The sequence below is a fragment of the Vanacampus margaritifer genome, chromosome 9 (genome assembly GCF_051991255.1).
Source record: "Vanacampus margaritifer isolate UIUO_Vmar chromosome 9, RoL_Vmar_1.0, whole genome shotgun sequence".
NCBI lineage: Eukaryota > Metazoa > Chordata > Actinopteri > Syngnathiformes > Syngnathidae > Vanacampus > Vanacampus margaritifer.
Window position 1 is genome coordinate 5198200 of NC_135440.1, and position 27273 is coordinate 5225472.

At 39.4% G+C, this 27273-nt stretch overlaps 2 protein-coding genes across 3 annotated transcripts; one reads left to right on the forward strand and one right to left on the reverse strand.

The window, feature by feature from the left end:
• The first annotated feature begins 2364 nt into the window (after positions 1-2364).
• Positions 2365-6274, forward strand: c9h8orf76 (chromosome 9 C8orf76 homolog). 2 transcript variants are annotated; one of them, XM_077575785.1, is made up of 8 exons: positions 2365-2557; positions 2810-2911; positions 3078-3221; positions 3322-3372; positions 3491-3581; positions 4783-4864; positions 4930-5062; positions 5160-6274. In XM_077575785.1, exons 1-8 carry the CDS (start codon positions 2453-2455, stop codon positions 5328-5330), a joined length of 879 nt encoding a protein of 292 aa, XP_077431911.1. In that variant the 5' UTR covers positions 2365-2452; the 3' UTR covers positions 5331-6274. The 2 variants fall into 2 exon arrangements, with proteins under 2 accessions (XP_077431911.1, XP_077431910.1); XM_077575784.1 differs by having other exon boundaries at positions 2367-2557; positions 3437-3581.
• Positions 6169-27135, reverse strand: tbc1d31 (TBC1 domain family, member 31). The gene is made up of 23 exons (XM_077575783.1): positions 26610-27135; positions 25539-25676; positions 25242-25357; positions 24879-25057; positions 20518-20669; positions 19624-19783; positions 18791-18991; positions 18571-18723; positions 17313-17392; positions 16074-16220; positions 15861-15994; positions 15641-15774; positions 15381-15560; positions 12016-12248; positions 11871-11943; positions 11726-11805; positions 11517-11652; positions 10070-10162; positions 9874-9966; positions 6992-7165; positions 6841-6901; positions 6617-6727; positions 6169-6544 (listed from the first exon to the last, which is right to left on the reverse strand). The coding sequence occupies exons 1-23, from the start codon at positions 26678-26680 to the stop codon at positions 6423-6425; spliced, it is 3021 nt and encodes a 1006-aa protein (XP_077431909.1). The 5' UTR covers positions 26681-27135; the 3' UTR covers positions 6169-6422.
• Positions 27136-27273: the final 138 nt, after the last annotated feature.

The following is a 27273-nucleotide window of genomic DNA, read 5'->3' on the forward strand; positions in this document are numbered from 1 at the left end:
TTTTGTCCACAGACGAGGTCTATGCCTACCCCAAAGTATTTTTACTAGCCTGCTTGGAAAGCTTTTATATGTTTTTATCAATGACAAGTGTCTTTAAAACCAAATATTTTGTTTACTGCGCACACAAAACCGTTCGAAAAATTCATTTTGAGCTGTAACGGTTTTGCTGGAGTTGCTTTTGGGTACTTTGGTTGCAAGGAATATAAAATTACGACTCACTTGAAAAGATGAGCACTTTATTGAGGGTAATATTTAAAATAAAAAAAAATAGGATTAAGACAGTCATTAAAAATGCTACTGTTACAATAAGGCCCTAGTAAATGATATGTGCAAATAACTATTTGCAACATGTATCTGTTCTTTGACTTGTTCCATGGATATGATGATAAAGTGCTGTGTCTTCTCGGTGGGGTTTGATTCCATATCATGTATCATATATCCTACTTGCAGTAGAGCTAGTATCGTTAGTAGTTAAGCTGCTGTAATATTATATGCATACCTTTTTCACTACGTTCTCTCATCCTCTTTGTTTATACCTGTGCTCTTTGAATGTTTTGCAAATGTTTTCACCACAGCTTTTTCAACGAAATACACTTTGTCACAATAATCACTTTTGTTCTATCTCAAGCTCATTTCTTGTCTGTTTCGATGCAGTCACATAACCTGATGTGTTTAACCCTACAGTGATTGTTCAACTCTCATATTAGATGCAGATATTCTAAAAGATCATTCAATTTTACCTGTTAAAAGAAACAAGGTGATGGGAACTTGTCGTGCAGGGATATTTGTACTATATTTTAAAGCCCACCTATATTTAAGCACTGGCTCTGTATTTGAAATGATTTCATACAAATTCAAAATTTCTTTTCTGGCCTTCCTGTGTGGAGTTTGTTCTCCCCATGCATGTATGGGATTTCTCGAGATACTGCAACTTTTCCCACGTAACAAAAAACATGCATTTTAGGGTCATTGACGACTTTAAGTTATTTTTGTTTTTAAATTATTATTAAATATTGCTAAATTACCTATAGCTGTCAATGTGAGTTTGAAGTTGTGATGTTTTGCCCCAAAGGCCCTACAATTGGCTGGTGACCAGTCCAGGGTGAACCCTGCTTTCCCAAAGTCAGCCTGGAAAGGCAGTGATGAACCGTCCCAACCAGGGTGCCTAGGTACACTGAAAATAATCAGGGTTGAAATTATACAATTTAATTTAAATTGCCCTAAAAATATTATTTGTTAACTCTTTGACTGCCAAAAACGTTAAATAACGTTTAGTAAAATCCTATGGAGGAGTGCCAAAGACGTTAAAAGACGTTTGTTCCAAAACAGAGGTGAAACTAACCATTTTCTATTGTGGATTACTGAAAAACGGAATAAGGTAGAAACAAACTTTTTTTTCTGATGAAAGATGAGAGTCCAATCTTTTTTTGGTAGTATGTGTGTTTCCATAGTCCAAACACATAATTTTCTATGGACCTTGAAAGATCAGTCAAAATGCTTAAAATCGGCTGGCACCCACGGCATCCCTTTTCTGAAAACGTCTGGCAGTCAAAGAGTTAATTACAAATCCATATAACTGCTAATTACAAATTCATATAACTGCCAGTGACACCGTTAAGGTTATTTTATTCCAAAATGGATGACAATGTGAAAACTTTATTTTATTTTATTTTTTAGCTTTATTAAAAATGAAGCAAGTAATCACACATACTGCGGAAGTATTAGCACCCTTTGCCACGAAGCTCAAAATTTAGCTCAGGTGCATCATGTTTCCACTGATCATCCTAACATCTTAATTTACGATGTGGTAAATTTAGTTGATTGGACATAATTTGGTAAAGCATATCAGTCTAAGGTCCCACACAGAATTTTTTTTTTTAATTGTTGAATATCAAATTAATCAAGTAAACTAATCAGAAAGCACCAGAGGAAGTCAAAGCGTGGACCTCGAGCATGGCGGCGTCTTCAAAACGTGTGACGTCACGGGAAATATGTCTAAACCAACCTGCAAGTATTTGACTCGCATAAACCACATAAGTGCCCATTAAGCAATAAGCACACTTCGAAAAAATACCAATTTGAAATGGATAAGTAGTCACCTCACCTCAATAATTATAAGCCACATAATTCTTTACGGTGTTGTGATACATTTTAAATCATTTCAGAAACAAAAATGGTTCCCTCGACCTTCTGTTACTGCACTCTGTGTCAATGTACAATTATATTAACATATCACATTAATTGATCTTCAAGTAACTTTAAAAAAAAACAAAACAGGAAAGCTTAAAAAAAAAAATAAGAATGATAATAGCAGCTTTGCCGTATTTTTCATAGATCAGAACGTTACTGCCCAGAACCAATGTCATTGAGTTTTGTGTCCGTGCGGACGTAATTGAAAAGCGGAATCTACGAGGATTCTGTATGTACACATCCCGTAATTCAGTGGCTCGCGATGGAACTATTTGGAAGCAATTTTGACGACTCTGTATTTTCAGAAGCGAAAGACCGAAACTCCGTGTGTGTACCTTCTTATAACGCAAAATGCTGCGAGCCGGAGGTGAGCGATGGGAGCTTGTGTACTCATCCGCTGGCTGGACCAGCTTGGGACTAGAATAATAAATGAACTGAAGACCTGCTGTGTTTGAAATAAGATTGACTTCAAAGTCACTTCACTTCCAGTTTCATATTCTAGAAATATTGACTATAAATACCTTAACCGAACCTTGTCTGCACGCGCTGTTTGTTAATTGTGCTATTTATGGTAAAAGGACAGGTTGCATTCAGATTTTCCTGTGTTGTCCTCTTGTAGTGGTTTTGTGAGAGTACTGCTCTAGACACAGAAGATTCTTTGGAGAAGCAGAAAGTTTTTAAGTTTAGAGGTGACCTGGCTACCAGGCAGGGAAACTACCAGGTATTTATTCATTAAATCTAATAACAATCTGAACTTTTTCCACATAAACACTAATAATGGGTGTAACCAGACTTCCAGCAGTGATGTAATTCTAGCTCAGTCTCTTGTCATCTATATCAAAATGTTCCTCATCATTTGTAATATCAAACGTATGTGCGTGTGATAGGCAGCCCTGGATGCTTACAGCAGTTGCCTGGAGTGGATCTCCGACAACAACCTGTCAATCAAGAGAGATATTTTGGAGGGAATGGCTCGATGTTGCACCAGGCTGGGCCAGAGAGAGAAGGCAGTGGGCTTACTGGATCTGTTGGTACGCCTTTGGAATAACGCACGCTTTTTTTTTTTTGCACATGGGAGACTTTTCACTGTCTCACGACAATTTGGATTTAAATGTGTGTCTTTTTGTTCAGAGTAAAGAAGCCTCCAACACATGTCACCTGACCAGCCTGCTTCTGCTCAAGGTAAATGTGTGCTCCCGGTTCAACACGCTGCGTTAAAGGTCACGCCATTTACTTTGCCCCATAGGTCACTGTCTACCAACATTTTGGAGTTGTTGGACCCAGGATGTTGTCTCTGCAGGAGCTGTGTAGCCTGCTGCCTTTCAACCCCTGGAATTGGTACAACCTGGGGAAGATGTGTCTGCAGCTACTGGAGAACGCCACAACCTTGAGTAACATTCTCTTTATTCTTGACGGCGTCCTCGGGTGGTTTACGACGGCGTTCTGGTCCTATGGTGCTGACAAAATAGTCTTATCATTTACCTACACTAACAAAGGTCGTTGTAATTAGTTTATTTAGTCATTTTCTGCAGTAAGAAGATAATATTTTGTCTATAATTAATTTAATAACTTAATTATATATCATGTGCAATTATTACCTTTCAAAACACATTTTGACACTTGCTTTCGACTGAAAATGACATCACTTGTGTGCTCAGGTAGCGACCAATCATGGCTCAGTTTGCTAACGTCACATGACCAAACCCAGAAACAGGTGAGCCATGATTAGTCGTTACCTGAATTCTGAGCATCTGTGATGTCATTTTCATTCGACAGCAAGTAGAAAATGTGTTTTTAAAGGTATTAATTGTGCATGAAAAATAATTAAGTTATCAAATTAACGATAGACAAAATATTATCTTCTTACTGCGGAAAATGAGTCAAGTATCTCTCTAAAAGAAAAGGCAATGAATGAAATGAATTGACACTCAAGTTTTATAAATTTAGAATGTACTTAGTTTCATTAAATGATCAGTTTTTGTTATTTTTTGAAAAATAATGAAGTTATCAAATTAATTCTGGACAAAATATTAACTTTTTATTGCTGAAAATGGCTAAATGAGTCAAGTTTACCCTTGATAAACACTCCTATTAAAACAAAAAACAATACATAAACTAATGATAACCAAAACAAAGCATTTTAGGGGAAAAAATAAAAATCAGTACAAACTAACAAACCCATTGTAAAAATAATAATAAATAAAAAGAGTGACAGGCTAGGCTAACGGAAATTAGCATTGATGCCACAGTAATATAAACATTCAAACAACTACTATTTCAACACTCTGGGCAGCAACACATACAAACGTTGAATACAAGCAACACTCGCAGGCGTATATTATCTGCTGTGGCAATGACAACCACTACTGGAGTTTAGTTGGGAACCTTCTCTGCCTCTACATCTCACTATTTAAGATTGCAATTTTGTGTGTGTTCAAATACGGTTACAATGTGATTAAAAAAAGGTGGGTGACTGTCATAAACCCAAGATCTCCTGAAGTCGAATTTCAAGATGCTTTTGAGTCTTAACTTTTTACAAAAAGGTCTTCATTGTCAATAAAACTGACACTTATCCCTGAAATCTTGTACTAGGCAAAGAAGCTGAAGAGCAAGATGAGGAACTCTCCGAGGAGCGACTGTGGCTGAAGGCCTGCATGTGCTTGATCCGGACGAGGTAAACGACGCGCACGCTTGCCTGCTGCTCATCGGCGGCTGTTTTCAGCGACAATCTGCTTTCAGGCTCCTGCTGAGAATCCTACAGCAGCAGCAGTCGTCGTTTGTGCTGCGACACAACCAAAATGTCATCCAAACAGCAGACGAAGCGCTAGCGCGTCTTAATCCTGACCAAACAACGATTCTCACCATCACTGAGGTGAGTAACACTAACTTGTAATAGGGCAGTGAGAAGTTTTCAGGTGTGGCAGACCTTTGGTTTGTTAGCACGTGCCCTTTTTTTTTCTAATTGGCAGGTAGTTTCAGAGGACTTGAACCCAGAGGGGATGAGGGAGGACTACCAGGATGGCAAGAGTCTGTCCAATGTTTACGTGCAAAGCTTCAAGGAGCGCTGGTGGAAGAAGATCCTGCTGAGTGGGGTTCTGGAGGTCGATGGACGTCACAAGCCCAGCGACACCAAGTCGTGATGCTTTTGTCATGTCAACCACAAAGTGTGGTGGACGACAAAAATTAGTCGACTGAGTTTGTATTGTCATTTAACAGGCCGTTGCCTGAATGTCATGTGTGCCTTCAGATTAAGAGTCACCAGATGAAGTCATTCTCCTGAAATATATATTTTTTAGGATTTAAAAAAACGTGAACATGCTATCTGTATTTAAATGCTACTAAGATTTATTATTATTATTATTTAAATATGGTATGACTTGTTTTTTGTTCTTTTACAAATATTTGTATGACATTAATTAGCAAAAAAAAAAATATGTTCAGCCATATAGTAATCTTTCAAATAGAGAGTAATTTGCAAATAACTCATTCACTCCCAGCCATTTTTACTGAAGCAACCTCCTTCGCTCCTGACTGTTTTACTGGATTTTTTTTTACTGATTTTGCAAGGCCCAAATAATATTGTTTAATTGCTTTTAAAACATAGAACTTACCAAAAGAAAGATTAGAGTATCTTCTTTCATTAAAAAAAAGTATATTTATATCGGCTTCCATTTTGCAGCAATTAGTATTAGAATATCGCAAAGTTTCATCATTAGTCACAAACATGTTGAAAACACTGGCAAAAAGCTACTAGCCTTTTGCAACATGGCCCTGGTTGATCTCTTATACTCTGCTGTCACCTGCTGGCTGTTTTTTGTAACAACTACCCTTGCTTTAAGCTACGTCTTCCGGTCATCAATGCATTCTGTATGCTCTGGGATAAAAAAAAACCTTAAAAACCATATAAACACGTTTTTGGGACTATGGCAATATTGGGAGCAAATGAGGTAAACAATTTTTTTTTTCAAGATCTCAATATTAAAAGCTGGCTTTCTTTATTGAAAGTAGTCATGTATGAAAGTTTGTACAGTTAACATGAAATATGTGTAAATAAAACAAAACTATGTAAAACAGCCTTTAAAAATGCATTCAATCAACATGATTCAATGTTAAGATTACCAGTACATGAATTATTCAACATGAAAACATGCACATGAAAATTAAACGACAAAGAACAACTACAAGTTGGAGTTTGAATAGGACAAGTGGAGAGTTGAGTTTTTTGCTGGAGGTCAGTAAGAGGCGGCGTTGTCCTCTTTGGTTTTGGCCACAAGCTTTTCTCGCAAGCATTTAATTTCCTGCATCAATTGCCTCTCTTGGCTGTCCAAATGGGCCCGGCCTCTGTCCAGTGAAACTGGCAAGTGGAAATTCAAATTATAAAATGGTTTTGCTACTCTGTAAAGCGGCCATGACTGTGTGGACTCACAGTTGGTGGCGGTGCTCTCTGCGGATGAGCAGCTGTTGAGGCACACCATGATGTCGCTTGCCGCCTGCTTCGGCGTGGCCGTCCTGACATGATTGCTGTTGAAACCCGGTCCTAATTTTTTTTTTTAAATACGGACGTCAAAACTGTTGTTGAAGCTCGTCTTCTGGTCGTCAGGCATGACAAACATCCTGATAATGTGTGTGTGACTGCATGCATATAGTTACTTGTGTCTGCTGCAGGCTTAGACTGCTGTCGCTCCTCTCTCTGACTCATCACTTCATCCCACTGCAAGCCACACACGTCACCCATTTTTCGAGAAATGAAGCAATGCCAGCTCTTTCTGTTCATGGCCGCTTCAGTTTTTGTTGTTCTTACCGCCTTTCCCGTCACATCACTCTGGCGCTTCTTTGGCAGGTCGCCTTCTGCCAGTGTTCGCCTTATCTTCTCCAGCTCGCCGTCAACATTCTGGTGGCGCTCGGTCGCGGCGTCCTGTTGCCAGATGTCGTCGGAGGCCGGCTGGTGCTCTGCGGCCGGGAAGTCCCCCAACTCCTGTGCCGGGAGAACATGAACGTGAACCCACGCCACAGTGGACGCTTGAGCCACAGTGGACGCTTGAGCCACAGTGGACGCTTGAGCCACAGTGGACGCTTGAGCCACAGTGGACGCTTGAGCCACAGTGGACGCTTGAGCCAAAGCGGCGCTGGGATGTGGCTTTGATTTACTTTCTTGTTGAGAAACATCACATTGTTAACAACATATTGTAGGCCACGGCCAGAGCCAGCCCTAATCAAAATTTGAGTTAAACAACAGTGATCAAGCATGGAATCATATTGCCGCCACACTAGGAAAATAGACACATGGATGATACATTTCAAATTAAGTTTGACTTCTCACACTTGGAAAAACAAAAAGCCATTCCTTACAGTTCAGAATACTGTTGAAGCCCTATGTAGGTACTGTATGTATCTTCCTTTAAAATGAATATAATTTTTTTGACAACTAAATATTATAGTTATGTAGCTACAACCCATGGCAAAAACTACAAAAGTACTTGCTGCTCCTGGACAAGGATCTGATTTTGGTGGAAAAAAATCAAATCACGGATGCTCCAATAAACTAAATTCTTCGTTTTGTTTAGTCAAATGGCAGAAGTGAAAACAATTACGTTATAACATGATACAATATATAACATTAAAATGTCAAATTTATCACATTATCATTTGAAATTTATTCAGCATTACTTTTCTTCTGGTGTGGCAGCAAATTGCTTCCATAATAATGCAGTGGGCTGCTGAATATCAAGTCATAAATATGAACCAGTTTACGATACATTTACACTTTACATATATATCTATATATATATAAAAAAACAGAAACAAGGTGATAAAAATGTGTTAAAGGATCTTTGTGCAGTTTGTCACTTTATTACTGCCCCCTCTGGCCCAAACCGTAACTGCAGCATCTGTGTCAGGCTCGTTCATGGTGCGCGTGCGAGTATGTGCACGATCTTAAGTGCACGCCACATGTCCGATACTTCGCGGGGACGCGCAAGACGTCACTCTCCATCACTCCGCCCTCCCCTCACCAAAGAAACTAGAGTGTGAGAGTCCGCACACTCTACTATAATGGAAGATAAAAGCTTTTTTTTTTTGCTTTTTGCTTTTTTTTTTCTGGAGAGCTCAGTTTGTTCATTCGGTAATTTTACCGATTTGACATGTCATCATCATTGCTCTCCTTTTTTTTTTATATATATATATTTTTTTTGTATTTTATTTTTTTTTTGTATGTGGGTGAATATGTGTGTGTGTGTGTGTGCGTGCGTGTGTGTGTATTCATTAGTTCACCTAAAACCTATATAAAAAAAAAAAAATCCCATACCGTTCGCCTAAATCGAACACTTCCAGCCAGAGTTGTGAGGCCGTCCGGAAACCCGAGAAAGGACTAAAGAAAAGAAAGGAAAGTGAAATTCAGCACCGACCAGACACCACCCACCAGGCCACCAACCAGAGTCCTTCACCAACCCCAGAGACATCTAAATTTCAACAAATCAAGGAGACCTCAAGAGACCAAAGGAGAGACTGAGGAAAGGAAGAAAGGACAGACGAAGCGGAGTGAGATCCACAGACACCAGCCTCCACCGATTCAATGACCTGAGGAAGATTGTGTCTGAGTTTCGATAGATGCTGGTGTGGTGGATCTGGCGTGCATGAAAATCTCCACCAAAGAGGGAAGCCGTCGACCCCCGCCAGGACAGAGCAAGCGCAACACCTCAGGGCCCCCCAGGCCGCGGCAGCGCCAAAGGACGACCCCCGGGCCCCGCAGGGGCCACCGGCCGGAGAGCAAACCCAGGAGCAGGACCGCCCCCCACCCCAACGCAGCCCGCGCCCCCAACGCAGCAGGACGGGGCACTGCAGGCCCGCCAGGAACCCCACCGGCCCACAGCCCCCGCTCCCCCCATCCACCCCCGCCATCCACCCCAATCCAGCCCCAGCCGCCCCCAGACACCCTCCCACCCCCAGCAACCCCCCCTCCCCCAAACAAGCAACCCCTCCCCCCGACGCCACCCCCACCAACGGGCAGCCCCCGACCCCCAGATCCCGGGGATCCCCCGCACCCAAGAGGGGCCGGGCAGCGGAGCGGAGAGGGCATCCGCGCCCACCCCATGCCCCACCGCGTGGAGGGACGGAACACCGGGGGCAGAAGGGGAGATGGGGGCACCGGAGGACGGGCGGCACCCCCGTACCCCAGGCCCAGCGGGGAAAGGCCCCGGTCGTCACTCCAGCGTTCTTAGTGAGAGTTAACCCTGTTACTGAGTTCGCCAGCTCGCAGACTGGCGAACTCTACCCCTAAACCTTGAATGTGACCCCACCCAATGTATATACAAGTGTATGCGTGTAGTGCATTAAAATTGGGAGCAGGTGAACCGGAGCAGAGGGAAATTATATCCCCCTGCTCCGATCCACCCGCCTCCCAGGCATGTCAGTGAGCGTATGTGGTGCATAAAAAAAAAAAAAGGGGGGGTGGGGGGCACACAGACAGGGGACCGCAGCACTGCTCTATACTGCGGTCTGCCCCAACCAATGCACCCCCCCACACACAGTTGTGTGGTGCATTAAAATTGGAGGGGGGTTGTAGGGCGAAGACGGTGTTTCCACCCCCTGGGGTTAATACTATTTTTCAATAATATAACACCAAAAATAAAGGATTTCCGCACTTCGGCCCTCCCCACAAAACAATGTTGTTTTTTCTGACCTCACCTGCATTTGATTGTTTGTTTTCTCTCTTTCTGGGCTTTTCATCCACATGTCTGCAACCTGTCGTTCTATGCGAAGCTGCTCCTTGCACAGTTCCTGACAAAAAACAAGAGGCTCATGAAATGACTGCCATTTAAAACCAACAGTGATTGTAAAATGGATCAATTAAAAGAAGGAGAAGAAGAAAGTAAAGTGTCACCTGTTCAAGCTGCCTCCGCCGCACCTCCAGCTCCATCTGCCTGAGGTCCAGATCCTGAACGGCTGCAGCTGTTTCCTGCTCACGGAGATCCATCTGCAGCCAAACAGTTACACTTCTTATCGGCCAAAGTTGATGAACTCCACCAACATGGGTTAACATTTACTTACTAGCCGCGACATTAGGTGCACTGGCACATTCTAATGAGCGAGCGGTAATACAAAGTGATTTTCAACCCTTTCATTCAAACCTATTGAGTGCCATTCATTCAATTCAGACTGGTCTTCCAAGCCTCACAGAATATTGTGTTGTATGACTACCTGTATGTAATCACAGAAACTACCAACTGAAAGAAATTACAGCGCCAAATAAAAGATGACACTCTCTTCATTTTGTTAAAAAGATATTTGCACGTTAGTAGTATTTAGTAGAATGTCACGTGTGTGCGCATGCGTGTATGGCATGTATGCTTTTACTTAAAAATTAAAATCATTGCCATCATTATTTTCTCTCTTTTGTGACATGCCTCTTAGTCATACAGTCAACGTGACAAACACTTTGATCAATCCCAAGCTGCTCATAATTTCCAGAGATCCGCCATCTTCACAAGCATTCATACTGAATTGTTTTTGATACATTGTGAGCTCATCCAAAACAGCCAATGCTGCCATCTACTGACCAAAAAAAAAAAAACTTGTTTCACGAATAAATCAAGAGTTGGTTCTTTTTATCTCCCCAAGTACCACGAGAACAGCATGTTGATCAAAAAGGAACAGGGGTTTTATTCTTAAACAGTATATTTAATATTTGTGTCTTTAATTAATTTATTTTAAAAAATTATGCAGTGAACACTGAATTTGAAACACGGGAAGAAAAAAATACTTGAATGATTGATTGATTGTTGAAAATTTGAATAAAAAATATATTTTTTTTTACTTAAATCAATGTTCAATTAAACAAAAAGTTCTTTAAGATTCAATGCAAATGTATTGAACTTATAAGTGAAACACAACTGAACTTCGCTTGATCAGTGATTCTTTCAAATTCGACTAGAGAGAGCCAGCTCGTTTGAATAGATAATGTTCAGTTTTGACGTAATTGTAAATGTACACATTTTTATTTACACTTTGTCAAAGTTCCATGATTCATATCCTTTCTACATGAATCTATTTTTTGTAAATGTATTGTTGCTTATAAAGCTTATATTATACCTACAAGTTGCAAGAAACCTTTAGAATAAAATTGTCTTCATAAGTCTGTTGCCACTTTCTAGTCTCATTTTCAGCCAAAACATGACAATTAAGAATCATTTTTGGTGGCCATTGGGAATTTGGGTCGATGAAGAGTAATCTTATGGTAAAAGTAATATGAATTATTTTCTGAAACAGCAAATACAACACGAGGAGTTGAGCGTCATTGTTAATTGTCGTCCTGGGAACATCCATCTCACCTTCCTTACGATTTCCTGGTCCAGTCTGTGGATTTGCGAGACTTTGATGCCCTGCTGGTGTTTGAGAAGACGACTTTTATTTGCATCTAGCAGCTGTAATTCCTTCAGCTTCAGCTCCCTCCTCATGGCTGCCAAACTGTGAGAGGACCGTGAAAATGTCACCATTTTTCAAACTGGAAGTGGAATGACGTGCATTTGCGAGTGTTTACTTTTTCCTTTGCTGTGCAAGTTTCTCTTCCTCTTGTGCCAACATATTCCTGCGCTGATCTTCAGCCTTCTGCAGCAGCTCCTGTCAAGTCAAAAAGTTAGAATTAATTTTCTTCTTCACAACCTGATGGCTGTCTGAAGGTCCACCTGTTGCACGTAGTAGGTGTCCTCGTCAGCTTGGCGCTGCACCAAATCTGTATGCTGCGACATGATCTCCTGCCTAATGAGAGCCAGTGTGCACACGTTCACATCTTTACTATATAAACAAGATCTTTGCAAAGTGCAATATCACCTCTGGTGGAGGTACTCCATCTCTTGCAGTCGTATCCTTTCCCTCTCCCGAGTCTGATATTCCACAATGAACTCTGGGTAGTGGTTAAACACGGGGTACTGGCCTTTAGTCAGCGGCATGAAGTCGGAGAGCATCCTGCTCGGATGAAGCTCAGCCGGCGTGTTACTCATCAGACGGTAGGCGTCTTTGATCATGGCTTCCATGTCCAAGTTGTTGCGATGGTGGAAAAAATACTGAATCGTGGGAAAACAAAAACGGGTTTGGTTTACTTCACGCAGGAACCACATTTGGTCAAATTTTCACTTAACGTTTTCTAAAAAAAAAAGAAAAAGAAAAGAGGCCTCAAAAGCTAAAAACAAACCAGCCTGACGTGATGTGAGACATAAAGGATGACAAAACCCCAGGGTGGTTTTCTTTTTTCTCTGCACCACTTTTTTTTTTTTTAACCAACACCTCACCACAGCTCAACTCTTACAACTCTTACATACTCACCAAGGTTATTTTAGTCAACTAAAATAAAAAATAAAAAACATTTTCGTTAATGAAATAAAATAAAAACAAAAATGCTATTTAAAGAAAGTAAACTAACTGAAACTACGTTACATTTTACAGTTTACAAAACTAACTAAAATGTGGATCTGCAGAAGGCTTTTGACACTATTGATCATAAATTGCTCCTGTTAAAGTTGCATAGGTATGGTATTAGAGGACTGGCCTATGATTGGCTAACTAGTTATTTAGAATAACGGCAACAGTTTGTTTATATTAACAAAACAAATTCAAAGATTTTTAATGTAACGTGGTGTTCCACAGGCATCAGTTATTGGACCTTTACTTTTTATTTTGTATATTAATGATTTACATTTGGTTACCACTTCGTTGAAGGGTGTTTAATTTGCTGATGACACAATGTTTTTTTGTAGTGGGGATCACCTGAAACAACTCCTGGATATAGTTGAGAATGAATTACAAATTGTTTTTAGAAATGGTTTGATGCAAACAAATTATCATTACATCCTGGGTTAAACAAAATGCATCGTTTTTAGAAATTGGGCATCAAATGAATGCAGAAAGATTAAAATTGCGGTTGAAATTGATACTGGGACCAAAATTTAATTTCTAGGGGTAATAATCAATTGTAAATTATCTTGGAAATCTCATATAAACTATGTCAAAGTGAAAATGTCAAAATCTATTTATCTTTTATACAAGGCACAAAATTTTACAAAACTCCCTAAAAATATTATATTATTCACTCGTAGTTCCATATATGACTTACTGTATTGAGGTTTGGGAAACAAACAAACAAATACAAATGCTATTTTCTTGTTGCAAAAGAAAGCAATACAAATTATTAGTCAAAAAGCGTTTAGAGAATCAACTAATCCACTTCTTATTCAGTTAAATGTACTAAAATTTAATGACATAGTAAGTCTTAACACACTCCAAATTATGTTTCAGGCAAAAAATGGACAGTTACCACCAAATATCCAGACATTGTTTAAAGTCAGAGACAAAGAAAATAATCTCAGAGGATCCCTACTATTTGAAAAACTAAAATATACAAATATTAAAAGTCACTGTGTGTCAGTAAAAGGTGTCAATCTGTTGATGTGTGTTGAATGTTTGGTATTCTTTTCCATTGTTCATGATTTCATTTTTCCATTGGATGATCTGTGTTCTAAACCGCATCATTGTACTCTGTATTGTTTTACTGCTGTTAGAATGACCAGGGCAGATGGTCATCCTCTGAGCCCGGTCGGCGTGAGTTTTCTTCCTACAATTGAAAATGAAGTTTTTCCTTACCACTCTTGCTGTTGTGCTTGCTCAGAGGGTACGAGCAAGGTTAAACCTTGCTGTGGAGCGCCTTGTTTTGATTTGGTGCAATATAAAATGTACAATTATTGAATTAATGATTGTTTCTTATTTTCTTCTGTTTTGTAGTGCTAGTTGTATATTTATGTATGGAATTTGTTTGTTGTTTGTTTGTTGTTGTTTTTTGTTTTTGACCATGTTGAATTTTTTATTTGTCAATGAACAGAATAAAAATTCTCATTCATTCAAGTATAGCAAAAATGTCCTTAGTTTTCATCTTTGGAAATTAATTTAATACATAAGCCTTTGGGGTTCATTTTAAATGTGATTTTAAGTATATTTATTTCAATATTAAATGTAATAAGGACGTTTGAAAGTGTGTCGCACAGAAGTGACGTCATCTCGCAGCACCTTCAGATGATGTCACTCGATCCTAGCAGACCATTTTGCATGTCTGACTTTTGGCTCCAATGGCTCGCCTTGCATGCTTTTTCATTTAACTTAATTTAACAAATATGTTACTTTTTCATTTTACCATGGTATTTATTAAATCTTGCACACAAGTAATAGAGAACATTAAAAAAAGAAAAGAAAACTAATACTAAAACTAAGCATTTTATAACTAAAAGTAATAAAAACTAACAGAGCTGCCCTGAAAACTAATTAAAACTAAATAAATAAAACGAACAACCTCAAAACAAAATAAAACTAACTAAAATGAAAATTCCAAAACTATAATAACCTTGATACCAAGTACAGAAGCCACTTGTACTACTGATACATTAAGTTTCCCCCAAAAAACAATGAAAGATAATTTAAAAGAAAGATCTATAGATCAAATTATAGCATTTTTCCTTAAAATGATCGGTGCTTGAAAATAATGGCAATTTTCTAGTTTTCCAATTTCTACTTATCATAAAACTACCAAAAGAGGGCAGGCAATACTGTTATTGCGAGTACCAATACCCTGATAGACTCCTTAAAAGTTTGACGTGGAGTCGGCCCTTGTACATACAAAAGTTGATGCTGGAGTCGGGCGTTGAATTCCAGCCAAAGTTGAACATTTACATTCTGCCCTCACAACGGAGCCGAGTCAGTCCACGTCAGTGGTCACCAGAAAGGACCAAATGAGTATCCTGCAGGCTTGTTCTAAAAATGTTGTATAAGTGATCATTTGAAAACATGAACGCTTCCAGAGATTTATAGAAATAACGTCTTGCATATTGATATATTGATTTATCAGTTTTCCAATTATTGAGAAGGGTGAGTGAGAAATCTTTGACATTAATGAACATTATTAATTGTTAATAATAACTAGGGTGGTTAAAGTAAAGGCGTTAAATGACTGTGTAAAGCGTAAAAAAAATGCAGTTAACTCCATTTTATTTACTTCCTGTGGAAGATGACCTTTGCTCATGTCGAAGACGGGCAAAGACGGACCTTTAGGTGGTCTTAATTAAAAAGTTGCTCGACAGCTCATTGGAGAAATCAAAAATAATTTGCACATTTTGCAAAGCTGCAAGCGAGCGTCAGAAAGAGAGAGATGACACCTCAAAGTCTTGTTTCTGGGCGCAGAGCAAAAGGGGCTCCCGGCAGCGCATCAGGTAGGCCACGCAGGCCATCAGCAGGAAGGACGGATGGTTGGAGAAAACGTTGTCAAAGAGGCGGAGCCACTCGTCACGAGTTAAAACCTCCGAGAATAAAGTCTCCAAGAGGGGCCACACGTAGAGCTGACACAAAGACACAAATTCATGAAGAAAAAAAGCAAACAAGGGTCACGCCCCCTCTTCCACATTGTGTGTCACATTACCTGGGAGGTGATCCCACAGTCCACCAGGTGTTGCAGCAGCTCTTTGTCGTGATGCGCCAGAATGTTCTCTACCATGTTGAGGATGTTTAAAGGTGGGTTGGGGAAGTACTCAAACCAGTGTTGACACCAGTTGACTGCGACACAGCACATTCAAATGCGCTAAAATTGCAGCTAGCGCGTGACATAGCTCCGTGTCATAATCAAAATGATCAAAACGTACCTAAAACAGAGGCCACCACCTCAAAACACAGCAGAGGATTGTTCTGGAACAGCTTGACAAATGGAAAGGTTAAGAGCGGCAGATACTCCGCCTCTCCAAAGATGGAAGCCCAATGAGAAAGTGCAGACAAAACTCTGGGAGTGGAACGAGAGGATTAGGACCAAAAAAGTGATGAAGGTTTCATTTGAGAATGTCAAGTAGAAGGACGTGTACCTCTGCAGCCCTCTCAGGAGCTTTTCACTTTTGATGGGATACTTCTCATGGATGATGAGATAGGCCGAGTGGGGGCCTTTATCAGTCAGACTGTTATATGCCGTGTAGTTCTCAGGCAAGCACAGCAAGGAGCGCCAAACAAACGTTCTAAAAGGTTGCACAATATTCTGGATGGTAAAAGTAACATTGAAAGAATTTTTGTGCAGGAGAGATCAGGAAACCCATATCGGGTTTATAAAAACATCTCACCTCGTACATAATTGTCAGATTCAGTATACATATTATATACAGAAACAAATATGAAACAATATTTTTTTTAATTAGTGCTGCCAAAGTTAAAGAGCAGATGATCCTTTAGCTGACAGTGGATGGTTACGTTAAAGGTAGCACAGGTTGTGTTTGAGCAATAAACAGAACTACATGCATTAAAGTAAAGCATTTAATAAATGTTTATGTATGGCATTCAGAATATTTGCTCATGTCAAACTATTGGGGTCATCCCGCCCCCCATTTAAATTATGCAAGTAATTAACTGATTATAGAAAGAGGAGGATGAGTGTGTGCAGTGGATAAAAAATGTTGAAGATGTCCTGATAACATTAAATGTATTTTTATTTTTTTTTTACTATGTAACAGGTGCTCGTCAAATTTGGCAAAACATTTTTTGATAAAAAAGCCTTTTTAATTAAGCGATGTGATTAATCTGATTAAAAAATGCAATTGTTTGACAGCTCTAACAAATACACTTAGTACACTTAAGAACATTCAAGAAAATGACTTACCAATACCAATACATTTTTTTACTTTTGCTTAGTAAAAACATTTTGTGTTTGATTTTGAAGTTATTTAATGACGTTGACTGAGCGAATATTTGTTCCATATCTGGACCCCCCTATATCTTATTGAAAACTGACACAGACCCGTACGGCAGAATGGGAGATGCAATTGATTTGCATATCTTGTATTGAGATGATGAATTTCCTTATTAAACTAAAAAAAAAAATCTCTAAGAAAGAAAGGTATCTGTGTAGACTGAAACAGGATTGTGTAAACAAGCATCCAAAGTCTATATTCATTTATGTTAAAAATGGTTAGGTAATTTTTTAAAAAAGATGTGCAGAATGAGCTACCGAATTACTATAAGTAGCGATTCTGCAGAATCTCTTTTGCAGGATCAAAAGCTTTTGAAGGTGAGAAGGATATTCAACACGCTCCAAAATGAAGAGAGAATTGTATCACCTGTATTTAGCAGGATATTCTCCAAATGTTTTCACGAGACCCACCAGTCGTGTCTTATTCAGACCACTAGGCAGTTGGTTCTGTTAAAAAAGAAAGACAAACCTCCATGACAACAAAATCATTATAATGCAAACATTGATAAAAGTTAAGATATCAGATCTATTACATCCCGAGGAAGTAAACAGTAGAAAAGTACTTTCCCCATTTGTTGCTTAGGTTGATTCAATTCACTTCTCATATTGTATGTGTAACATTCACGACGTCACCGAACCACGGCCACCGACCCGGAAACCCACATTGTGTGTCGTTCACGGATTCAGGGAATGTCGAATGTGAACAAACAACGAAGCTGAGTGTCCGGAGAAGAAACACTTGGACTACAAGGATAAATCAAAATGATTTCCAACCGACAAAAGTCTCCTAAAGTGTTTTCTGACCATTTTGTTTAAGGTAAGTATTATTGTAAGATTGTTCAAATCCATTTTACCGCAATGCCATCGAGATAGATGATAGATGTGATAGATTGAGTGGTTAAAACTTTCAATTTGAGAAATTGAGCCCACCATCCTTTATTCAGTGGTACATTAGGTATATACTAAAAATGGCATTTGACACAGTTAAAAATAAATAAATAAATAAAGTTTGGAGTTGGAGATTTTCAAAGAAGGTAGGGTGTTGAAAAAATAGGTGCTATTATTACAAATAAATTGGTTTATATACTATAGCATTTTTCTAGATACGCAAAACCACAGATACATTATTTGTATTTTTTTTTTTAAGGACCAAACACAATTCTCTTCAAAACACTGTGGTGAGTAAGATCATTCACTTTAGAAAAAATTGTTTCTTTTTCCACTTTGCGCTTTGTATTGATCCTCAAGTCACTGCTTTTAAAAATGGTCAGGTTACTATGTTTTGCTCTTGTTTTGGTTCTGAATGTAGAGATGGGATTCGACTGGGTGTTTAGCGCAGGGGTAGTCGATAGATCTAGTCTTGTGGGATGCAGGCCCATTGGCCACCCTAAAATCTTGAGAAATCCTTAATTTGTCGCTGTTATCTAGCAATTTATCAAATTAACTTGAAAATACACAAAATATGATTGCTTTCCTGATTTTTATGTGGCCTTTCCATCCTTCTGATTTTCTGTATGTGGCCCGCAAAAGAAAAAATTTGGACACCCTTGGCCTGATTTAACAGATTAAAAGGTCTGAATGTTGTTGTTTTTTTTACAAAATATTGTTCTTGACTGCATTCCTACCTCTTTATCCTCGACTATTGACCCAGCAGCGGAGGCACGGCTCTTCACCCTTTTTGGCCCGCCAGTATGACTGGCTGGTCTTTGTACTGTATCAGATTTGACTTTTTGGTTTGATGGTGCCTGACATGCTACAGTCTCGCAGACTACTCCAACCTGTGGAGAACAGTAGGTTACAAAAAAGCATGCTCATTTCAAGCCAGATGTTGATCAGATGTGTTACTTTATTTAAATCCTCTGTGAGACTCTGAACGCTATAGACGCTGATGCTGCCGTCATCCAAGATGGCTACCACATGACGACCAGGAGGGCTGATGGTCACCGAGCTTATGGCATTGTTGTGGGATCCGACATGGAAGAGCAGCTTGGAGGTGTGAATGTTAATAAAACGCATAATTCCATCTTGGCCCAACACTCCCAATGTCTGTAACGTGAGCAGGAAGAGAAAGTGTGACTACATGCTCCATGTCCTGATGCATCCCTATAAGGACGACACGATGCCAAATGCGATAGAGTAGTGGAATATAGTAAGATCGATATTATTGCTATATTTAACATTTACCAAAAGAAATGACATTATGAAATGATTACCTAATGAAATAATCTTTTAGAATTTCATGCGGCAAAGTAAAAGCAAGCTCAATCACGTATTCTTAGTTAATTGTAACTAATGGGGTAGATGCCACCGACTTCCGACTTCCGGGTTTTACACATCAGCGCCGTTTCTGGCCACTGCTGGCCGCGTTCCAACACTGTGCCCCCCCAACCGAGTGGGAGGGCGTCTCGGCTGTCTGAAATGCTTTGGACACTGAGACAGACGCTACACACTCGCAGCCTCACACCCGTCGATGGGAACGTGCAACCGAGGGGCACAAAGGCGGAAGCGTAAGTACTGGCTAAGTACTGGCGTAAGTACTGACGCGGCCCACACGTCGCAAATCGGAAACGGAAACAAAGTTGATGGGTGAAAATCCGGAGTCAGAAGTCCTGCCTCCTCTGTGGCATATAGTCCATTACCCTTCAACTATTGGATGGCACACAGCAATTACAGTATACCTGACTGGATCCGCCATCAAAGCTGTCGAGAAGGAATTCCAGCTGTCTGACAGTCCGAACTTGAGCAGGCAGTTGGATCACCTTAACCAGCTTTTTGGTGCCCAAACACCACAAGTGCAGCAGGTTGGACCGGCCCCCCGCTGCCAGGATCTTACTATCTCTGTCAAACACCAGACATTTGCAGCAACGTGGATATAGGCAGTGATGATAAATCATTTTTTAAAAATGTTTTTCAACAATAACAGAATTTTGTTTCAAAGACACGCCTTTCCTAATTCAATTCATCCAATTCAAACCATTTTATTTGTCCCCAAGGGCCAATTTAAAAGGCACGGGGAGCAGCATTAAAAGACAAGCAGAACATCAACAAACATAAAAACATACATCAAGTTCTGCAATTAGAGCAGCGATGGGCAATTGGCAACGTGACCACACTCTACACTGATACTTTATACAAGACCAAATTGTCCAGAATATCAATGGCAGCATGCCTGAATAGTGTTCATAAACAGTATAAAACACATATAACTGGTAAAAATAAATAAGTAAATAAATAAATAGCCCCTCGTTATGCCACCGGTCACCACATGTGCAGTAGCCCTAAAGTAATCCTTTGTTCTTTTGCTTTAATTATAGCATTCCCTCAGTTTAGAGTCCTTCTTGGCAAAATATGACCACCCTTCCGAATGGTAATCCTAATCTTTTCCAAATATTATAGGATGCTACAGTATATGTGCACTTTTGCGCCACATATCAGGGCCTCTCATCTGTCTCTTTTCCTTCTCGTCCTTATCCGCTGTACTGTATGTCGAGTTTTGGTGAGGCCTTGCAAACCATGCTCGAGTGCTGGTGTACAGACATTGACTGGTGTGGCTGAGAAGTTAAGAGACTCACTGCGTCACAGCAAAGACCTTGTAGAAAAGCCGGGGTCCGTGATCTGGAACTTGAAGCTGGTATTTGCACACTAATGTGTCACAATCCCAAGCAAAGATGGAGTTGTCACTGAAACAGCTGAGGATGGTGTTGCTGAGAGGAAGGAAGAAAACCTGAAACAAGGACCACCATGATACTGATTATGAAACTCAAGAATGGGATGATAATTATATGAATTTGGGGCACCTACTGCGGTAAGTGGACACTGGACAGTCCTGGACATTCGCTTAGGAGTAGTGATATATACTCACTCTGGTTCCCTGTGCTAACCATGTGTCTCAGTCTTGTTTATAACCACGTTTTTAACAAGCAGTTTTTAATGTGTGTTTTTTTTTGGGGGGGGTGGTGGCTTTGTTGGTTGTCAGGTTTTATTGGTTTATCATTCAATTGCAAAAAAATTTTTTAAACTGTAAAGCACTTTGAGTTGCACACTTAGGATAAGGTGCTATATTGTGCAAACAAAGTTGACTTGAGTACTGTGTGTATGTTTGAATTAAAGATATTATTCTGCAAACTGTGAAGCTCATACTCAAAAGTGTAGCAACTTTCATATTATGAGCATGTTTCTAAACGAACTTTTCTGACCACCAACCAATGTGGCTGGTAACACCCTAAAGCAGGGGTGTCCAACTCATATTAGCTCAGGGGCCGGATGAAGATGGAGGAAAATATATTACCAAGTGGGCCGGATCGGTAAAAAAATAAAAATAAAAGTATATAACTTAAAAACAATTGCCATCAATTATACGCAGCATTTCACTATTTGTGGGCCAAGCCCAAATTACGGAGCTTGTCTGTAATTATATTGTTCCAAAAAATAACTAATGCAAATGGAACGCGGCAACACTTCGCCTATATGAGTTCCAGATGTGTTAAAGCTACCTGTTTTGCATATATATTGTTCCCAGAATGAATTGTGTGAGGCAGTAAATGAAGTTATAACGGTGTTAATCCTTGTCATATGTATTTGTGCTCCCAGTAATTTAATTTGTGTCATATTTAACACGCTTATGTCTGTCTATGATTTTTTATTTTTTTTAAACAAACCGTAACTTCAGGTTGTGTGTGAAATAATGACATCCAGGACGATTCCGTGTACAAGTTGCATTGCTCATCTGAGGATTGCTTGTAAAATTACGAATTTATATGTTTTGGTTGTGGCCGGCTGATTAATTGGTCCGACATTACAATTTTTTTTGAACTTTCCAAAATAGTCTCGCGGGCTGGATTAAACCCCTTTGGGGGCCCAGTCCGGCCCGCGGGCCGTATGTTTGACACCCCTGCCCCAAAGGTACCTGTGAACACAGGAAATTCAATTTCAAATCGCTATTGCCAACTGTTGACGAAAAATGAAACTGCACACACCCTTCTTCACATACACAATGCGCACGTGACTTCAAATCTGCTCCGCAGACAGAGGGTGGGAAATTCAAACACGAATCCAGTCTGAAAACTATTGGCCAGAGGCTTGCAGGAGTACCCATTGTGAACAGCTAAGGTGCTACTCTACTAATTAGAAGATGTTTCAATCATAAATGGTCGAATAAAAAGGCTATTTTAAAGATATTTTTGGGAAGAGTCCCTAAACACTCCAGCCTTTTTATTAATTTTTTTACTTTAGTTCGGCAGTTTTATCTACCTCCCTCAAACTATCCATTGTTTTTTCACACTGGTTTTACTCTGGACTATAACATGAAATACCAGAATTTGCACTGCCAATGGGTACGTAGCACGGTATTTATTCGAAATGTACTGTCAGGTAGGGTTGGGCATCTTTTGTGTTTAGATGCTTCTGGTTTAGATTCTGGTTCCTCAATTCAATTCCACTTCCTAATGATTCACAATTTTTATTCTTAAGAGAGAGAAAGAGAGAGAGAGAAAAGAGAGAGGTTACCAGTGTTACCATTATTTTTAATTTATTTAATGAAATCGTATTAACTTCTCTGTTTTCAATGCTTTTGTAATTTCATGAACTCTTACCTGTTTGTGAACATTGCTCAAGGGCTTTTAACCAGTATATTAATAGCAAACCTATGAACTAGATTTTTTTTTCACAAAAAGAGAGCTTTATTTTTGAGAACCTGAAGAAAATACAATAAAGCAGCAGGTAATTAAACCATTTTATTGAACACCTATTGATGGGCTAACTAACCTAGTGTTGCCAAACACAAAGATGCATTTGAGGGGCACATACACATTTAGCTGGAGGTTAGGCGTCCACACTGTCCATTGAAGATATCGCTCCACTTTGTGGATTCCCCATGTACGATTTACACAATCTATGGGCACATCACTTCACTATTTTGCTTATTGGATGTCCACAGCTTGTTGGAACTTTGTTTGGCCTAGTTTTATTGAAGCTGTTGTCCACTGAATCAATTAATCAACAACTAATTGATTATCAAATTAATTGACGACTTTTTTATTATTTAGCCAGTCAAGACGATTGTATTCTGTGCAGTCAAAATACAGTCAAAGGACAGAAAAGTTGTTACATAATGAACAAAAAGTTATTATTACTATTATTATAAATATAATAATTGTCAGTAGTATTATGAATATAATAATTACTATTATTGTATTCATACTATTAAATATTAACTTTTTTGTTCATTACATTCTATAACAACTTTTGTTGCTACTATATTCATTAGTTGTTCCGATTAGTGTTGTCACGATACCAAAATTTTGACTTCAGTACTATACCTGCATAAAATACCTCGATACCGGTACTGAAACGGTACCTCGACAAAACTCTAAAACATTGTCAAAATTAAAACTGACAAAAGAACTTCAAATTATTTGTATTTATTATTAATTCAAAATATTGAGATGTATCCATGTTAATTTATGTAAATACTGTATATATTTATGTTTATACTGCATTTGCTTTTATATTGCATACCATATTCTTGAAGTACTGTATTTGACTGCATTTGATGTCATCCGTTTTAAATATTGGCAATACAGTGGCACTCCAATGACTCAATGTAACATTGCTTGAGTGTGCGTGCATGTCTCTGCTCCCAATTAGCCAAATGCGTGATCAAACTAGGAACAAAATAATTCACACTCCACTTATTTTTAAGGGAAGTGTCAAAAATGCGTCACAACTTGTGTCTGTTGCTCCGTCAGTCCTCTGAGCTTTTTCTATGCATAACTGTGACTTCCTACTGTGTTCATTGAACGCACCTTGAATCCACTGCAGGAATGATTGCTGCTTTTTCTTCTGCTTCTCCGTGAAAAACATTTGCTCGTTAGAAAACGTTTCTAAAACTGATCATTGAAAACCACTCGTGTGTTCTTCATGTGCTTTTTGAAAACATGCGTAGGCAATGCCAATGCTGTCTCGTGGCTTCCACTTTGCTTGCGAGCTCCTATGGAGCCTTAATTAGCGTGTCATACTTCTCAACGAGGAGTGGACTGTCAGCAAGCTCTACACTTAATAAGCTTTAATATGCTTAATTAGCGCTTGATGCTTCTCAAGAGGAGTGCACGTCCAGCAAGGTTACAGTGCGTGAAGCCATCTTCCTGCACCCTCTAGCACACACGCTGAAAGAGGCGCGTCGCTTACTTAAGGCATTTTCCACATATCGGTAGACAGGCGGCCATGCGTGTATGTGTACCTGCCTTTAAAACAAAGTTGGCGGGTTGTCTCGTATTTATTTTTTTAAGTACCGGTACTAAGAAAAAATTATACCGAGCCGTTTTTGACGCCAAAACATCAAAGTACTGTACTGGTACCGGTATCCCGAGCAAAACTAGTTCCGACACTGGTATTGGCAGAGGCCCCAATACTGCATTAAAACAGTGGTATTGGTATGGGTGAGTACTAACAAGTAACATGCCGATACCATTAATTCTGACGCTAATATAGGACTTTGGCTGCAGCATCTTGTGTCTTGCTCATGCACGACATTCACTGATGTGTGACGTGTTCACTGAATGTCGAGCTATGATATCCTATTGGCCCTTGAATCCTCTAAACCAATGGCAGGACAGCTTTTTCATGTTGAGAAAAAACAACAACTTAGGTATCGGTATGGGCCGATACTGCAAAGCTGGGTATCAGAATCGGTATCGGGAGCCAAAAAAACTGTATCGGAACAACACTAATATTCATTAACGTCCATTGCTGAATGGCTGGGACAAATCATGTAGTTCTATTGAATAACAGTGAGGCGAGTGGCATAATTTTGATTTAAGTTTAACTGACCAAATATGGTTCCTTGTCCTATAAAGTGTGAGAGAGACTTTAAATCAGTACAACCGCCGATTTTAAAGTAGTGTGTGACTAGTTGATCCTCTGTGTAGAACTTTACCTTCTGTACGCCAACTGACTGATGCACGTTGAGCTTTCTCTTCCTCTGGAAGGTGTCAAGGTCCCACAGCTGAGCGGTGTCTAAAGATGTGGTGACGGCATACCGGCCTGAGCTATGGATTGAGATGGACGAAACGGCCCCTTCATGGCCCCGCATCCAACTAATCAGTTGATTTGTGTCTGTGCAAAACAAAAACACAAGCAGACAAGTATTTTAGCAGGGTGGTTCAAATAAGTGAGAGCGACATATCAGTGATTGACAAATGAAGCTGCTTTATGTGAAAAAAAAAAAAGAAGAAGCTTGCATTAAAAATACAACTGGACACAAAGATGATAAGACATGGTGTGTAGGTCTAAGCCATGCCTTGGTCAAAACACTTAATGGTATTGTCAACAAGCGCCACCAGGAACTCTGTGCTCCGATGCAAGCCTAATGCCAGAGCAGTGCAGGCCTGTCCCGTCTTCTGCACTAGACGAAATCTGTCCAAAGATAAGACAGACAAAAACAAATTCAATGGAGAGTCTAAGAGAAAATGTGTTGTCAGAGTATGCATCACACATTTAAACATCTATCAAATACGTATCAGACATGGCGGCTTCATAAAAGTGTAATGTTATGCAATAAGGTTGGGCTCCTTATGGAAATAAAGAATCGACTCACCGGTTTCTACCAATGTCAAAGGCATAGATGTTGCCATGGTGATCACCAGCCAGGAAGGATTCTCCTGTGGTGTTAAACGCTGCATGGAGGAAACGTACCTTAGCCTGCTGAGCAGTACGAACCACCTTCAACAACACACTGTGGAAAGACAAACCACATACTAAAAAAGAAAACAGGAAAGACGAAAACAAAAAATAGAAATCACAGCTGTTCTAAAGTGGTTCTCAAAACCTGATATGTTGTTGTAGGCATTTTTAGATACATTGATTATTTGGATTTTAAGAGAAATCGAGTCATTAAAATAAAAAAACAACAACAAGCATGTATGGAATAAATGATTATGTTCAGCTCCTTCCACAGATGTTCATTTGGATTTAGAACAGGCCTCTAGAAGGTCACTTAAAAAAAAAGTCTAATCTTTTGCTCTAAGCCATACTTTACCTTATCCTGTTGGAAAAGCCATGACCTGTGATTGAGATGAAGCTTTCTGAAGTTGTATGTAGCACATTTGGCTCTAGAATACCTTGTTAGTCTTGAGATTTTACTGTACCAAACCAGATTCAAGACAGCCTGTGCCTGATGGAGCAAAGCAGCCTCAGAATACAACAGCGCCTCTTTCTTGATTTAGAACAAGGGCAGTGTTCTTTACTTGGTATGCTTAATTTTAGTATCTGTGAACATAGAGCTGATGTACCTTGCCAAAAAGTTTCAGTTTTGTCACGTATGTCCATAGGACATTCTCTCAGAAGCTTTGGGGCTTGACAACCAGAATGTACTCACATTTCCCCACCAGATCGACACATCTGACTAAAGTATTACCGGTAGGTTTAAATTGGGTTGATATCAAACTCTTACATAATCTCTAACTCACTCATTGTACGTCAAACTCGTAAGTCCCCTAATGAAAACAAAATCAAATCAAACATTACACTTTTTCGGTAGTTCGCTGTTATAGTTCAATCTCAAAACAATTGACACCGTTTGTTGCAATGCTGTACAATACTAATTAATTAATTTGAATTTTAATGAGTGATTTATAAACGGTTTAGCTCAGCTATAGCTAATAATTACCCCTTTCCAGAAGCTGGTTTTCGATGTTTGAGTTTCCCTTCTTCTCTGTTTCCAATGTCGGTTGCATCCATTTTCGTAAGGCTTGTAAAAAGTGTATTTAAAAATGAAGCTCCAGTTGGAGCAACATGACAAACTGCAACGCCAACAGGTTTATCTAATCTCCGTTAGCAGCCGGGCAGCGGGAAATATTTGAAAAGAAAACCAAAGCTTTCTTTTATGTACAAACAGACAAGTGCCAAATTATATAAGGAAAACGCGCTGACATTAAGCCACATTTAAAGGCATACCCCGCGTTTTAAATCATAAGTTAATTTCCTCCAACTTATGTTTTCGTAGTGATGTGGGCATTCATTTGTGTCGCCCATAGTCAACGTAACACATAAACAGAGAGGTGCACCACGGGAGATGTCGTTTTAAAGGACCGCCCATCACCCATCACCCAGCATTTCATCAATTAATTTTAGCGCGCATGACTACTATTTTATTAAATAGCTTTTTCTCTGTTTTACCAATCCAAGTTGGAAGTATGAATTAACGGAAACAATAATCAAAAACATACACCGACTACAAGGTCATAAACTTGCCTTCAAAATAAAACCAAAACAGTGCACTTTTATGTTGTACAACTTGTGCATGCATAAACCCCCCTCTATGTCTGTCTAAA

Excerpts from the sequence above, each read along its gene's own strand:
- c9h8orf76 (XM_077575784.1), top strand. The coding sequence starts at position 2,453 with ATGGAACTATTTGGAAGCAATTTTGACGACTCTGTATTTTCAGAAGCG. Across the intron at positions 3,582-4,782 it reads GGAGAACGCCACAACCTTGA|GCAAAGAAGCTGAAGAGCAA; the intron begins GTAACATTCTCT and ends ATCTTGTACTAG. Across the intron at positions 4,865-4,929 it reads ATGTGCTTGATCCGGACGAG|GCTCCTGCTGAGAATCCTAC; the intron begins GTAAACGACGCG and ends ATCTGCTTTCAG.
- tbc1d31 (XM_077575783.1), bottom strand. The coding sequence starts at position 26,680 with ATGGATGCAACCGACATTGGAAACAGAGAAGAAGGGAAACTCAAACAT. Across the intron at positions 15,995-16,073 it reads CTCCTGAGAGGGCTGCAGAG|AGTTTTGTCTGCACTTTCTC; the intron begins GTACACGTCCTT and ends TTCCACTCCCAG. Across the intron at positions 9,967-10,069 it reads GGCGGAGGCAGCTTGAACAG|GAACTGTGCAAGGAGCAGCT; the intron begins GTGACACTTTAC and ends GTTTTTTGTCAG.